Source organism: Hyposmocoma kahamanoa, unplaced genomic scaffold, assembly GCF_003589595.1.
Source record: "Hyposmocoma kahamanoa isolate Upper Pololo Valley unplaced genomic scaffold, ASM358959v1 94, whole genome shotgun sequence".
Classification (NCBI taxonomy): domain Eukaryota; kingdom Metazoa; phylum Arthropoda; class Insecta; order Lepidoptera; family Cosmopterigidae; genus Hyposmocoma; species Hyposmocoma kahamanoa.
The window spans coordinates 6,446,262-6,462,518 of NW_020654878.1; the positions used below are offsets into that span (position 1 = coordinate 6,446,262).

Consider the following 16,257-nt stretch of genomic DNA (forward strand, 5'->3'; position numbering starts at 1 on the left):
TTGTCTTATTATACTATGGTATCGGGCGTTTTACAGATCTCATGATCAGTTCAGAGTATTTGAGGTTTGCATTAATATTAACATAAGTGGTTGATGATTAAATACCATCTCAGTCAGCCGTGAACAAATGGCCTGTAAAGAACCCGAAACGCTGGTTTGTTTGAAAAAAAAAACAAATATACGTGATATTAGATAAAAAAAAATTGTTTAAGTTCCAATGTGTAGCAATCCCGAAATAGATTTTCGAAAGAACTCTATATTTAAAAAATATTTTACACAATTTGTTCGTAACATAAGCAAGACAAAGTCCAAGTCAGTCGCTCAAAGCCGGGCTTTATATCGCGATTTCCAAGTGCTTTCTGTGCAGTTATCGTCTACTGTTTTTCCATAGAGAAGTATCAACAACCTACTAAAAAACTTCAATTAATTACATAACGACGCCTTACTTTCTCAAACTCGTATTATGGAGTGATTATTCAGGAGATGGCAAAACTTTCTATTTATTTTAAATTTCTTATCAAGAGTGTTCATTTGGATCCATTTGTTAAAGAATAAGTGTGTGAATATAAAGAAAATGTGATGTGAAATCAGCCTGCAAAATATGTATACAGAATCCATTTTTTGCATTTCAGTAACTTAGTGCCTTAAGATACGAGTTTTAGAAAGTAAGGCGACGATAATCACTACGGCATGTTTACTGTCCATGAAAACAATAGTTACGATTAAATGGAAATATATACAGCCTACAACGTTATACAATGATATTGACTAAACCATCACGGTTGCAATATACGATATTAAATATACCTATACCTATGCCATGGAATCCCTTAAAGTAAAATGTAGTAGTTTTTTTCTTTATGTTTCTGATCCCAAATTAATAATAATCACTGTTATTATTTATTTCAATCGTGGTTATGCCTTTCAGTCATGCGTACCAACACATCATCTATGGTGACAGCGAAAGCATTACATCGTCTAGTGGTCTTAATACAAAGCCATCGTTCCTCAGAGCCCTTCTTTTTACCAAACTTGTACCTATGGCCTCCAATTACCAAGCACCGATTGCCAAATTTACTCCTCGTGAAGTGATACTCCATGTCCACAACGTCATCTAAAATTTGATGATAATTAGAAATATCTATGCTAGAGATCATCCAATTCTCTTTTTTTGAAACGCCATATAAAGATTTAACTTGTAAATATAAAAATAAATGAAAACAGGGAAACAGTAAGCTGAAAACTTTAATAGATGTTTGACAGCAATTCATACTACAGAAAATTATTATTGTGTAATTTTGCCAAGTTAATGATTGTGTGTGTTCGTTATTTTCACAATTTCGTCTTCAAAGGTTGTGATGCAGGCATGACATGCGGAGTGCGCCTTGGAGCACACCCACCGAGACTTTGGTCCTTTAGTAGTGTGACGTTTGAAACGATAAGGACCATAGAAAATGATCTTGTTACCGTATTGCGACGTACCAAACACTGCCTTCTCTAAAAATGTGCACAATATATCTTTTTATAAAATACCTTTATAACATTGCTTTATAAAAGATCTAAATCAAAATAAAAATTAACTATTGGCAGTTTTCATTTAAAGGAAATCTTTATTTAAAAGTTACAATACAAGACTAATTGTGAAAAATGAAATTACCTATAACATAATTTTTTACAAACAGTAGATGGAAATACGTCACGTTAAACGATAACACGTTTCTTTTCACTTTGAATTAGTGATGCTAGTGATGTCCCTGGCTTAAAATAGTATTACAGAATATTACGATTTTAAATTAAGCATACAGCGACGAGCAAGCGAAGTTTTATCGTAGAAAAAGCAATAACCTTCTTTTGACGTAAGTAACGTAAGTTGATGTAAAGTAGAATTCTGCAATACTGTGTTATTGTATAACGGCAGCGTTGCGTATGACATCAAAATCAGTGAATAGGCATTTACTAAACAAACAAAATCTTAACATCAAGTGAGATCGTGGCTAAGTATTGGTCTCTTTTATATAAAAAAAATATTGTCAATTTAAGTATTTAAAAATTATACATCACAGCAAGAAGAAAAAAGCACTATAATAGTGTTGTACAGCACCCACAAAAGAAAGCACGCAATTATATGCGTATACGTAATATTCTCTAGTGAAACACAAAATCAACTTGAAACACTTTAGAAACTTAATCTTAATAAGTATCCAAATGACTATGCTCATTAACGACTTTCAATATTTTGTGTTGAAAAGTAATTACTCGAACAGTGCATGAATGATGTCTGCACCTCCACGAGATTTTTTCTCCGCTCTTGAAGGCTAGCTCGAAATGCATCTGATTATACTTCATCATAGACTGTCCCAGCGATGTTTCGAAAAACGTTGCTTCTAAAAAAACAAGTATTCAAGTGACATACGTAATTAGGCAACTGAAAATATTTATCTACAAGCATATATTGCCAACTAAACCGAGTGTACTAAACCAACTTTTTTAAGTAAGATTTATAAAACCAATACTAACAACTCAGGTAAAGACACCGATCATAAACGCAGTTTTTTTATTTAATTTTCTGTCAGTGCTTTTGATTGCTATGAAACGAAAAATATAGTCATGGACATACTTATACGACAGCTAAAAAGGTTCAATTATGTTAACAACGTTGTTAGGAACCAATAGTCACATATATGTACCAGAATAATTAATCGAAATCAAAAGACGACTGAAGTCATTCAGTCATTGTAGCCTTCATAGAATCTTTAAATGGTATTAAGGATACTGACCTATTCAGTAACTCTGAATCGAAATTTATAACATCGCCTGGTTACTACTTGGAGACAGCCACTCTGCTATCGAAATTCAGCAGCTTGCTTTTGACCGGGGTAGTCAACTCTATAATGAATATGGCTTACACGTTTAGTTTTTGTTACTATGTAAGTTGTATAATATGAATAAATAAATTAATTAATGAATTAACAAATGAATTCTTTTTTCAAATGAAACGTTCTGGTATATGTGGCCAGTGACTCATATGAACATTTTATCTTAATTCAACCATTTTTTAGCGTTCTTCTAACATAAGTATATTTCACATTCGATATTTAAAATCATTTTACGTTCAGTACATGATTTGACATTACAACTGAAGCAATAATTCCGTGAAGTGCATTAATTGATCTTGGCGCGAAGAATCGGTAGAGGCTCACCAAAAACAGCTGACCATTACGCGACGTGCAGAACATGGAATATGACAAGAAGTGGCCTTGAGCATCTACATTGATGCAACCAAATAAAAACATTCTCGAAGTACCAGCCTGAAACTCAATGAAAGTACTCGTACGTTCTTGCACCATGAGTGAAAACAATTTTCTCCCGATTTTCAGCCCATGATTACCATTTGAAATAAAGGTAACTAAAGGTACTCACTTACGAGTAAATAAACCGTGACACGATTATTAGTGGTATTTATTATTTCTAATGCCAATAAATGCACTACAAAAACTACCGGCGATGGCTCTATTGTTTCCTACCAAAGTGTAAATTTACAAACAAAATAGCACTATTTAAGATAAAGCTCAATATTTTCCATGGTAGTTATAATAGACACTGATATTTTTAAATATTGATAGCATAGACATAGATGTTTTACAATTTTACATTTTACGTATATATCACTAAGTAAACTATAAAAAACATAGGCCAATTATGATTAAATTCAGAATAGTAAAAATAAATTATAAAAAATATTAAGAACATTCTTCGCAGTTTTGAAAAATCAAGATAGTTTTCTTACCTCCGTAAAAATACAAGTAGGAACCTAAAACGTTGCCCAAGTATTCCATACTTTAACAATAAATAACTAAAGAAATATACATAATATAGCCAAAAATCACACGACGTAGGTACTAAAATAAACCATGGTAACTTTTCTCTATGGCACAATTAAGTGACTCATTTATGTGTATGTATTCCTTTTATGTAAATCATAACATCGTTGACAGTGAGAATACGGACTGCGCAAAGTTTTTTATTGCATTTCCAATGAACTCTGCTACCGTCCTTAGTTTGATAGTTCCATGAAAACTTGTGACCTTGGTATAGCAACATTTTGCCACTCCTGCTTCTTCTTTCTAAAAACATCGGCGCACCTGAAAGTTTATTTTATTATAACACCTACACTCATCAATAGACAGGGATACATTCTCATAAGACAAAACACAAAGGAAATCCCTTCAAGGATACTTTTATTAATGTTTTTCACCGGCTTCAAGTACCTAAGCCATATCATAATTCATTCCGTATATTTGGGTAGGCATCCTTCAATATGCGACGTTGCGCACAACACGGCGTCTTGCCTGGTTCTGATTCGACTTCTACATTCTTTATTATAACATGTCCACGACACCACCTGGTTTAATCCCTCATAGTTCTTGTGATAATTGTATCCTTGGTACAACATCATTATCCTGCCTCGTTTTGTTACTTCAAATGCCGCTTTCCCGGCTAAAAATATTTGTAAAACTTATGTTATACGAGTTGAATTTTTTTATACTTGATGTGAACCTGTCCCCGGACTATTACTTTTTTAAACGACTTATACTGTGGAAGCGGTAGTGAAACGATTTCTCATATTTCAAGCATAATATAATTAATATAAGGAGCAGTCTATATCAAATAATAAGTTTCAATAATAAACAAAAACTAAATAACATCTAACATTATAAGTAGAAATAATCCTAACGGATCTTTATAATTATAAGGCTCATAATTACTAAATAATATCACCAAATTACGTATCATGTTGAGATATCACTCAAAGCCTAAATTTTCTTAACTAGCGTAAATTTCGAAATATACAAATACATAGATTTTGGAGATCAACAAGTAGGTAAGCTACCTAATTAATATTGTTTTTCATTCTTCGTTCTTCAACAATTAATTATAAACTATATTATTTTATTCTAAGCAGTAATGATCAACAAATAATAATAATATACGATATAATACCGTATAACCGCATCTCAAATTACGTAACTGCCGCTAAAGCAAACGACGATGAAATACCAAATTCAACGTATTGCATTCAACATACATTGTTTCGTTTCTAGTGACCAATATCACATTTGCTTAAAATTCCTATTAATTCGTTCATAACAAATAAAACTATACTATAAGTGGAAAAATTATTGCTCAAAATTAAGTTCCTGTGTATCTTACTTAGTTGAATATACTATACTAATCTTTCTTCTCGTCGGGGTTAGGTGGCTTAGGCCAATTATCTGTTTGTGAGAGTTCTTTTTTATCCTCGGGGTTAGGCGGTCGAAACCATAGATCTGTTTTAGGGAATATTCTAGGGAAGTTAAGGGCGTGGAGGGCTAGGGAAGCTGCTCTGGGGGAGGTGATAGGAGAAGGGAGGACAGCTGCTGAAGACGGTAGGGAGAATGGATTGACGCGCGGCCGCAGTTGGACAAACGCACCGTTGCCGCAGCGCGCATGTGAGGGCGGCGCGTGATTGTGTGAGTCTCCAGACGCCACCAGCTTTCCTGAAGCTAATCTGACCCTTGCTCTGCAGCCCATATGTTTAGAAGAGCAGTAGAAAAACCGACCGCCGACTTGCGAATACGTGTAGCCGCGTAACACCAATATGTACTTGCCCTTCTCTGTCGGGATAAACTGGACATCTGTAACATCGATTTTGGTTTTAGATGGTTTCAATTCTTTGATTTTATTTAAATTTAACAATAATAACTACACACAAATAATATTTAAAACTACATTTCTGTAATAAATAAATTTCACATTAAGAAATAAAATATAGTGTTTATTGCGCGTATAATTACATTGTAAAAAGTTACGACTGATACTGTGATAACTACCTATATCATTTCTGTAAATTTTGCCATTAATAAGGAAATATTATATAACGTGTATTGGTTTCATTACATGTGAGAAAGCTTATACATTCGACATATGAACAGAAAAAAAAATCATCACAATTTAAACCTTATAATACCGACCGTTCTGAAATACATATTTTGGCGGAGAATGTGTATGGTTCATTTCTATACGATAGATGACTCCGTCTTCCGTTCTGCGCACTCGCGCTTTGCAATTGTGCGCCTTTGTCGAAGAGCAAACCCAGTAAGTACTATAGTTCACCTGCGAGTACGTATGCTCATCTAGCATTAATAAGAACTTTTTACCACTACGTGTCGGGATCATTATGGCTTCGCTATCTGAAAATTGTGTGTATACAGTTTAGATGCAATACGACTTTAATTACAGTAACTACACTGTATATATGAAATGGATTTTAGATCGTAAAACAGACGTATAACGTGAAGTACTTTGTTAGTAAATATATCAATCCGCAAAACGATGTCAGACAATGACAATACTGTATATATGTAAAATCTCTACACACAACCTACTAAGCTTTTTTAACGACATAAACAACATAGTGGTGCATGTGTAGACATTTTAAATAAGGTATTATAAAAAGGATCAATTTTCTATAATTTATATTGTTTCGCACAAAATTACTATTCTAATGACATGTGGAATTTTGACTACACTCTTTGGTAACAACTGCTTGCAAATATCACTAAACCTATACCCTTATTAGGCCCCGTGTATATCAAAATATATATATAATACCGTCGGTATGTAATGGCGCTTTCGCCCTTCTATAAAACACAGACGATATGTGAAGTGATTCAGACCCGGACAATATTGTTCCTATTTTCAAGTAAATGCTCAGTGTACATTATTATGAAAATATCAAATTTACCGCTATATATTCTATACAACCATAGGGTATCTAGAAAAATAATTTTAAAAATCCCGTTTGCGTTTTTCATACAAAAACGGTACTTGCTTTTGGGCCTGAAGGATGTAATTATATTTAGTACATTTTAATGTACGTTGGGCGTTTAGCGCTTTTCCCATAGTAGTGTGCTGGGCCCTAGGAAGATACCTTTAAAACGGTACGATCAAATCAAGCAATTACACAATATACTACATTATCATAAATTCTTATTATTAACAGCAAAAGCTGAGGAAGCACTAGTTTCTTTAAATTCTTAGGTTTTTCACGATTCCTACACATTGAAAATGAAACTATTTTTTCGGATCTAAAAACAATGGATTTTTACTTTTACTATCAGTTCGAGTCAGCCGACCACGAGACTTGTAAAGAACCCGAAACGTTGGTTTGTTTGAAAAGGCAAATAAATATACGTGATTTAGACAATTATTTTAAATTTTGATGATTACTATTATTAATTGACACAATTTGTAACACTGGCATAAAATTCCTAAAAAATAATTTCCACTAGTTTCTCTAAGTTCACACATGTATATAATATATATAACTATTGTTAAGCAATAGATACTTAGACAAAGTTATTGTCAAGCAATTATTTTAAATTTTGATGATTATTATATAATCACACCCAAAATCCCTAAAAAATCATTTCCTCTAGTTTCTCTAAATTCACACAAGTATATAATATACATAATTATTGTCAAGCAATAGACACTTACATAGATATAGTTATTGTCAAGCAATAATTTTCAATATTGACGATTATTATTAATGATATATGTTAATTGACACACTTTGTAAAACTGGCATAGAATCCTTAAAATTATTTAACAAAATAATAAAAAAATTACAACTATACACAACTGTTCGTAATAATTAAACAAAAAGGTAACAAAGTAAGTCGGTAAAGGAACCTTGTAAATCAGGCTCTCACTAAACTAAGAAGAGAATAAAATTGTTTCTTTTTTGTAGTGTTGGTAGTTCAAAGAGTCATATTTATTGATCCATTCAAAGATGATCCTTTGAAGTAGAAAAAGTTGCCATTGCTTCAAAAAGTAAAACAGTAAAAGCACATAAGCACGCATGAAAAAAACAAATACTCACACGGCAATAAATAGGAACATATTCGCCATGAAGAGTTGTACGCACTTACAAAAGCGCAGTGTAAATATTAGGCTTATGCATTTACATAGTATACTTCTGCACTTTCTTTTGTCTTTGGTCTCTACATTATCCGTAATAAACGATCTCACTACAATCCGGACTAAGCAGTATTTATTACCTACTTGGAACACAAACGCCATCGGCTAAATTCGAAAACCTCGTAACCTCCATTAATGTGAACTTTTGAGTACGCACAAAAACAGAATTACTAGAAACAGTTATTATAAAAAGACAACACATTAGTAATGAGCCAAAGGACTGCAACTGGAAGTACAGAAGACAAAATCAAATCAAATAGGGAGTTTTTAGCAGCAGTGGAGCTCCTTGTGAAAGAGTTTGTCTAAGGAAGTACTGCCACCTATTTCTGCCGCCAAGCAGTAATCTGAGGCATTACTGCGTTTCGGTTTTGAAGAGTAAATGTGCTGGTGCAATTACAGGTACATGGGACTTGTCAACTTATGTCGCATGGTGACGGGTGCAGTGGTAGTACTCCTCAGATCTTTGCGATTTAAAGCTCTGAGTGCCTCTGTAATTGTTATGGACAGGCATGTAGCTTACCACCAGACGCACGACTTGTTCCGTGACTTGGTATTATAAAAAATATATATAACGACCTATGTTTTAAGCTTCAATTGCCCGATATTACGCTTGAAGAGTAAAAAGAGGATTTAAGGAACTTTTCTAAATTGGTCCTGGTCTGGGTGATTCGAGTTGCGACCCGGAGTGAATTCCATTTTTCTGGTGCTCGTAGTACAGGGAATTCCCTAATGTGGTTGTTCAGCACTTAATTACAATTTATATTTCAATCACTACATAAAAATACATTTTGTAATTGACATTTTAATTATCTGACGGTAATGTATTATGAAATTGATATTTTAAATACTTTTGTGGCAAATGACTTCAAAGCACCGATTTTTTATTTTACACTTTGACTATACATACATACATACATACATGATTAATAAATGACGTCAAAGCACCGATTTTTTATTTTACACTTTGACTATATAAAAAAGTGTTTTGTAATTTACACTAACTAAGACATACCACGTATGTTGCCCAACCCTGACTATAATAATACGTATTATTTTAATACACAGAACTAATAATAAGTATATATTTATAAAACAAAACAATAAAAAATAGTTACAATTCATATCGTCTGTCTGACCATTTATCACAACCAATGACTTTAATTCATTTGACTAAGACTCTCGTATCAACGCATATACATATGCAGGTCTCAGTTTTGGACAGGTATCTTCACATTCTCAGGTATAGGTAAACCACTACAACTGGACTGTTATTTATTTCTCTTATTCTCCTAATGTCCCGTGTCAAAATGTACATAACACGTGAAGTTATTCACGCAGACAATATTGTTCCCATGATGACGTAAACGTCCTATGTACATTATAATGAAAATATCGCATTCAAATGTAGCGTTATAAAGTCTATTTATGACTATAAAATATTTACAAAAACATAAAAATCCCGGTTGCGTTTTTCATACAAAACTGAAAGTATACTTGCTTGGGGCTGATGCGATGATATTTAAGTACACTGACATTTTAATGTACATTGACCGTTTAACGCTTCTCCCTTTGTAATATACTCGGTCTTAGGAGGTTATGGCAGGCGTTCTTTACACCCGCAACATTATTGCTAATCGTTAGAACAGTGATGTAGAGCTATCTCCAAATCGTAGAATGAATATAGCCTTCCTCGAGTTTGCGGCGAATCTATCTCTTCTGAAATTAAGACATCTTTTGTTATAAATTTTTCTTTTTCTTCCTAATCTTCACTGCATCTCTGACAATGACCACTATTATTCTATTAAAATTGAAAATGAAAAGTTGTTAAAATAAAGGAAAGAATATAACAATAAAACAGGATTTAAACTTATTATTTACTGTTGTACTTTCAAACGGTGTTGGACAAGCTTTGGATAAGATATAAAACTATAAAGACAACTGCAGAATACTGCCGTCCGCTTACTAAAACGCGCCTAAGTGACAAAATATTTTTTTGAGATGTAATAAATCATAACACACTTTTAGAATATTGAAATTGTTTAAAGATATTTCACCTATGCGTCGTTAGGGTAAGTTCCGATAAGTCGAACAAGTTAACTAATTTTAACTGTTTTTAAAAGATAATTTTGTACCCTATTTTTTACTATTTAAATCGGATATTTGACCATTTGCCGCGTTTTACCGTCCACTACGATAGAATAGCAATAATCGACAATAGATAAATATCATAAGCAGGCGCCAGAAACGGAACCTGTTTTTTATTAATTATTTTTTAAATCTTGTTCTTCAATCTTCACGTTGAGACACTACAATAATACTTTAAATTTGAACAGAATGATTTTGAGTAAAAAAATGTGACTTGGCCACATGTACTGGACGAGGTTTTATTTATAATGATATGTTAGGTTGGATGGATGCAATGCATCAAAGCTTTTCTTATGCCAATTGTAGTGTTGATTGTTTCCATAATTTGGGATCAAAGATCTAAAAAACCTAAGTTTCATCTGTGACCAATGCATATTATGCTCATTTTCAATAATATAAGTCCCAATTAAACAGCCACGCAGCGTCCCGTGTTCGATTCTCGGGCAGAGATTAATTCGTATGATCTACATTTATTTCTCTCGTGAGTTTGAGTGTAATTTGTGGTTGTCTATGTGTGTGTCCATGGCACCCGAGATACGCTCTTACATTCCCATTGGAATGGGCAGATATTATCCATCGCACTTAGCTGGATCATGACAAACCTTTCTTGCCTCATTTACATTCATCAATCTTTTCATACAGGCCACCTTATTCTTTTGACTACGCACCCCAGCCTTTTTAAGAACACTCTCAATTTGATCTGAGAGTGTTCTTCGTGGCCGTCCTCTTCCAACGACGCCTTCCACGTTAGCTCTATATATTTCTTTCGTTGATCTACATTCATTCATCCGCTCCATGTGCCCATGCAACCTCAGCATACCCATCACTACATCCTCTTTCAAACCACATCATTCAAATTATTATTATTGTTATATATTATTAATTCTATCATTCAAATATTTTGAGACTACTTCGAGAGGGATATATTATTGTTTTTTATTAATACTTATATCATCAAAACGACTTTATTGCGTTCAAAGCCTTTGTTGCTAGCAGATATTCATTGATGTCATGAGCGAGAGGTTGAAGTCAAATCTCCGCCGTCGACTGCACTTTTTGTTGTATGGCGCGCCATTTCAATAATGAATCAGTTTTTAAGAATTGTATGCTTAAAAGTGGACGTAATTATAAACTCTGGTTAATAGTATTTACCACAAATATACTGTATTTCAGATTACAGTTCCAAACACCATTTAAAATCTGAGCACATCTATGAAACTTTTAGATACTTTTAAAACTAAAATTTGTTAAAGTTTCTAAACCGTTAAACTACTCTTAGAAAACCGACTTTAACGTATTGTATACAAAGGAATTAATTGTAATATTGTTTTAAAACTATATCGTGGCGTCAAATAGATACCCGTGCTGCCATCTGACGGTGAGTAGCGATACTACGCATGCAAAGATATTTCATTTTTATATTAAAAATATATTATAAGTGAAACCTGAGCCCAATACTACATTTTCCATAAATGCTAAAAAGACTCGTGGGAATACACAGCGAAGATTGAAATTACGATTTACAACAAAGTTTAATTATGTTTACTACCACGATTTCGTTTTCACATAAAACATTACAAAAAATAACTCTATACAACCTATAGTATTATTGCGTTATTACAGCGTAAAATAAAATCAATTTCACGACATCGTAATGGCACGTAACCTATTTCTGTGCCTATAGCGACATCTGGTATACGCCGTGGAAGGCTATTAACAACGCCGCCGCCGCTGAGGAAAATTCCACGACCTACAGATATCGAGTTTGTGCCACCTTCTCGCTCGAGGGCGCTCTCCTCACATGGTTTATTATTAGCTCAGAGCCCTTCACCTGCGTGCCTATTCATTCACCGCTGTAGTACTATCGAATTGTAGGTGTAGTAGGCTCAGGTCGACCAACGGATGGGCTAAAATTTTAGGCGTCACTTTCACACGCGTTTCGAAATTTCGTTAAAGCGACAGTCCGTTGCCCGACCTCTACTCATGTACATCTAGCTGTTATAGTCTTTTTTTGTCAGGCATAGTACGCTATAAGCTATAGACTGCCTAGTTCATAGACCTCTGCACGTGTAAACTGATCACCACTGACTGGTTTCGTTGAGTTTAAAAACTAAGAAGTTTTAAATTTGTACAAACTAATTCATAAAGAAAGCTCAAAGGGATCGAACCTGAACTTTAATAATCCCCATCGGCTAGGCTTAAATTAGATACAAGATCATTTGGAAAAATACTTGGTTGTGTAGATCATTGAGTGAATTTCCGACAAAGTACTAAATGTATAGTGGTATGAGAAGTTAACGAAATTGCGGTTCTCTTGCGACGCTCATGCAAATTGATCCAATTGTGCGACGTCAAAGAAAGCGAAGATGCGTTCTGTGACATTTTAGTAATTAAGAAAATATACACAAAGAACAATAAGTAACGGGCATCACTATGTGAATGTGCTACATGACTACAATAACTCGGCTGCATTCTCACGGAACGATAGACACGGCACAATTTACATTCGTTATATTTCTCTTTCCCTGGCAAAACATCAATAACATCCCAAGAGGAACGACTCAATGATTCCTCAGCTTTAGAGATTCGGCATAAATCGTTCGATTGCGAACATTCGGCTCAGAATGATGCATATTTAAAGTTCCAATACTTAACCCAGTTAATAATATTTATATAACCTAGTTCAGGATGCTAACGAGTAATTTCACTATTTGTAGCGGGATTCAAATTCACTTATGTAGTCTATTGGATATACTACATATCAATCACCCATAACTTTATTACACAAAAGTAGTTCTGTCTACTTACATACACGAGTACAGTTTATATCCTCACTGTCAGGTATGTTTTGAATAACTATACAATGTAGATTCATTACATTATAAAAGCTCTAAATAAAAAATAGACTGAACACCTGCAATTTTCAGGGTATTCAATCTCTGTACTGCGCCTTTGCTTAAAACGCGCAGCATAAGTATATTTCTATGATAATAACAGAGAAATAACAATAAGAAAGAAATGTTAGTAGGTACCTCGAGAATCAGGTAACATCTATTCCTGCAACTCCCTGAGTGAAAATGTTTCTTTTACTGATGATACGTTTAAGTTTTACCGCCGAACAAATACAGCTGCGGAGAACTCTAGGTCTCGAAGTTCCACTAGGCAACCTAAAAGAAAATATCAAAATGACGTCAGCTCTGATCGTGTTCGTAATTCACAACGATAAATCACTTTGTCTACAATCCGTGTATGTTCCGCACTCTGATCTGATCTGACCAGGTTAACTAAGGTAAGGATGAGCGCAAAGAATTAAAACGAACATAATATATAAGTATATGTATTTTAAATATATTGACATGATTTTAAAAATCTAAATAAATATTTAGGCCACTATATCATCTTTATACGTACGACCTCTGTAAACTATCTTTTGTTATTATGAATAGGTAGTAATGTTCGTTGTACACGTGTCTGTTCAATTTAGGTATAAGTGAACCTTAACTATGTTAATAATAGTTTAAATCATAGTAGTAATAACGGCTACAGTCAAATAACTATGTGAACTTGGAATCTTGGTCACTAATTTTGAATTCTGCGAACGAGGGATAAACCGAATGTATTATTTATACATATATGTCTCATAACAAAGACAAATATGAAAACATATCTATCCCCTTGACAGTTAGACACTCATCGAGTAACTGGGGTTACATCTCCGTATTCACCCTACACGGAAAGGAAGTACGCAAAACTTCTCAAACTTTCCATAGAAATCGATAACGTGAGCTGCGTCGCTCAACACAAAATTACGTCAAATATCATAGAATCCCAATCACGTCAAACTACTAAAGTTACTAAACATGACTAGATAGTTATTATACCAATTGCCAGTTTGTTCACCGTAACGGTACGCAGAATATCTTAGTGCCAGGTGTTTACCACTTTTTAGTTCACGCAATAGGGCCATGACGAAACGATTGCCCCTTTCTAGGTAGGTTAAGTATTTATAAAAAGCAGCAGTACCTACAATTTAAAGGCAAAACAGAGCCGGAATGAGTACGCTTGCGTAAGTCGAGCGTAGATAATTCAGAGTACCTACAAATTACAGAGTCGCGCGAATAGTCGACCTTATGGCCATTCGCTAGTAGCTTTACAAATTATTTTTGGGGTTTAGGGTATGTAGCATGGGCCGATGACGTCCCGATGTGCTTTGAAGGCAGATTATTTCCATTTGTAACCTACACGTGTTAGGATATTTAAATGTTTACGAACTTCAGCCGTACATTTACCTCTATAGTATTCTATCCTTGTTTGTTGAATAGATGATTCGCGCTTTCTCATTCACTCATCCCGTACTAGTACCTAGCTACGTACCGACCACGTGGTGCTGGGAAAATAATTTTTGATTATGTATAGAGCTCATCTGTTCTTACTTATAGCTATAGAAAGAGATGGATTATTTTCGGTGCGAAAAATAGGTTTATCTAATAGTGAGTACAACGATCGATTTTATGCCCGTGAATCACAAACAAAGTACTACTAAGTCGTAGGTAAGTAACTAGGTGTTTACCAAATATTTTTTCCTCGTTTCGTGTTCTATATAATAATTATTAATATGGCTAATTTTGGGTATTTTCCGTATACGATGACGTCGGATTTTCACTAGCGTTTTGTGATCGCGTGCATTAAACAGAGGCGCCTATGTCAAAACGCTGATTCCACCTCGCTGAAACGGTTGTAGACTGCAGGTTCACCCGTCAGCATTCAAACGTTCGTCTTTTCGCCAAATATCCGTCATCCTGTCTCGAGTCAAAATATACAAACATCTTTAAGAAACTTTAAGCCAACAAACTGGTTCGCACTAACTAGTGCCAGGAGTTTAAACCCACCTTGAAAACACCTATGAACATCAAATACCGATGATGCGGTATTATATTTGTAACGTATTATGACAAAACCATTGCTAGACTAACAAAAAACACTAGCATTCTACATTTGTAAGAATGAGTAACAAAATGAAAAGGGATCTGTATTACCATGTAATAAAAGCAGTATCTCAATATTCAAAAAGGGCTTTCGTCTACCTGCACCTGGCCCTAGAATATGAAAGCAATCTGTTCTATAAAAACCTTCTAAATAGAAAAAGCTTCAAAGGGCAGGACGTCTAGACGTCGTTTTTTTTTAGTTCCCAGAAGCGCAGGTAGAAATCTGTACAATAAGGAACTGACTACGCTCTGTTGCACTCCTGCATCATACTTATTTTACATTATTGTTGATCTAGAAAACTATTATTAATAGGTACTATTTCGAATGAATACACTTTAACGATTATTTTATAAAGGTATTTTATTACTGAGACGATACATTTGGCACACTTCACAATCTATTTACAGAGCTCTTTGACACAATGTAATATATAAATTCATTATTACAAATCCTACTTAATTCATATTTAACAATTGATATATTTTATTGTACATTGGAATAAATATATTAATAATAACTATTTAAACCAACATTTGTAATTATTTATGAAATAATTTACGTAAAATTTAAACAAAAATTATGAGACCATTGTTTTCCACTATATTCTAATCAATACGAGTCTAGTGTTAAATATAGAGCCCAACAATTACATACGTAAATGCTAAATTAGGCTGTACAAAGGTCGTCAGCCTCGAAAGACTCCATGTTTTTACACTAGACTAGTAAACAAGCATGACTAGATAGAAGAAACACTAAAAAATCTAAACCATAGTACAACCGGTGTAACAAAAAAATCCGAACCTATTTCAAGTGGAGTTCGAACTCATCATAACAAACGCTTTTAACAAAAAGAAAAGTATTTAAGTTTCGGTTATCTATACAAAATAAGTGAGGTCCATCGGATGCTTTCTGTGGCCTTAATTTTTTTTTTAAGTTTGTTACCATTCGTTCGTTCATCAGCTGAAATACCTATTAGTCGGATCTCTATATCTACCTTTTATAGCTATCTCTGCCGAGAACGAAAACACATAACATTCTTAATTATATCTTAATTTATTATAAAAACAAAAGTAATCTTTGGTCCGTTTGACTATCACGTTAACT

General features: G+C 33.9%; 1 protein-coding gene across 41 annotated transcripts in view; it reads right to left on the bottom strand.

Annotated features, from left to right (window-relative positions):
- Nucleotides 1-16,257, bottom strand: part of LOC113237741 (modifier of mdg4) — a 563,531-nt gene that overhangs the window by 508,340 nt on the left and 38,934 nt on the right. Inside the window, exon 5 of one of the 41 annotated variants that reach the window (XM_026474369.1) lies at nucleotides 2,176-2,384. The exons of 39 other annotated variants lie outside the window; for them this stretch is intronic. In XM_026474369.1, the coding sequence (XP_026330154.1) occupies nucleotides 2,191-2,384 (194 nt within the window). In that variant the 3' untranslated portion in view covers nucleotides 2,176-2,190. Of the gene's footprint in view, nucleotides 1-2,175; nucleotides 2,385-5,214; nucleotides 5,676-16,257 lie in introns of those variants that run through there. One more of the 41 variants, XM_026474329.1, reaches the window with a different exon arrangement.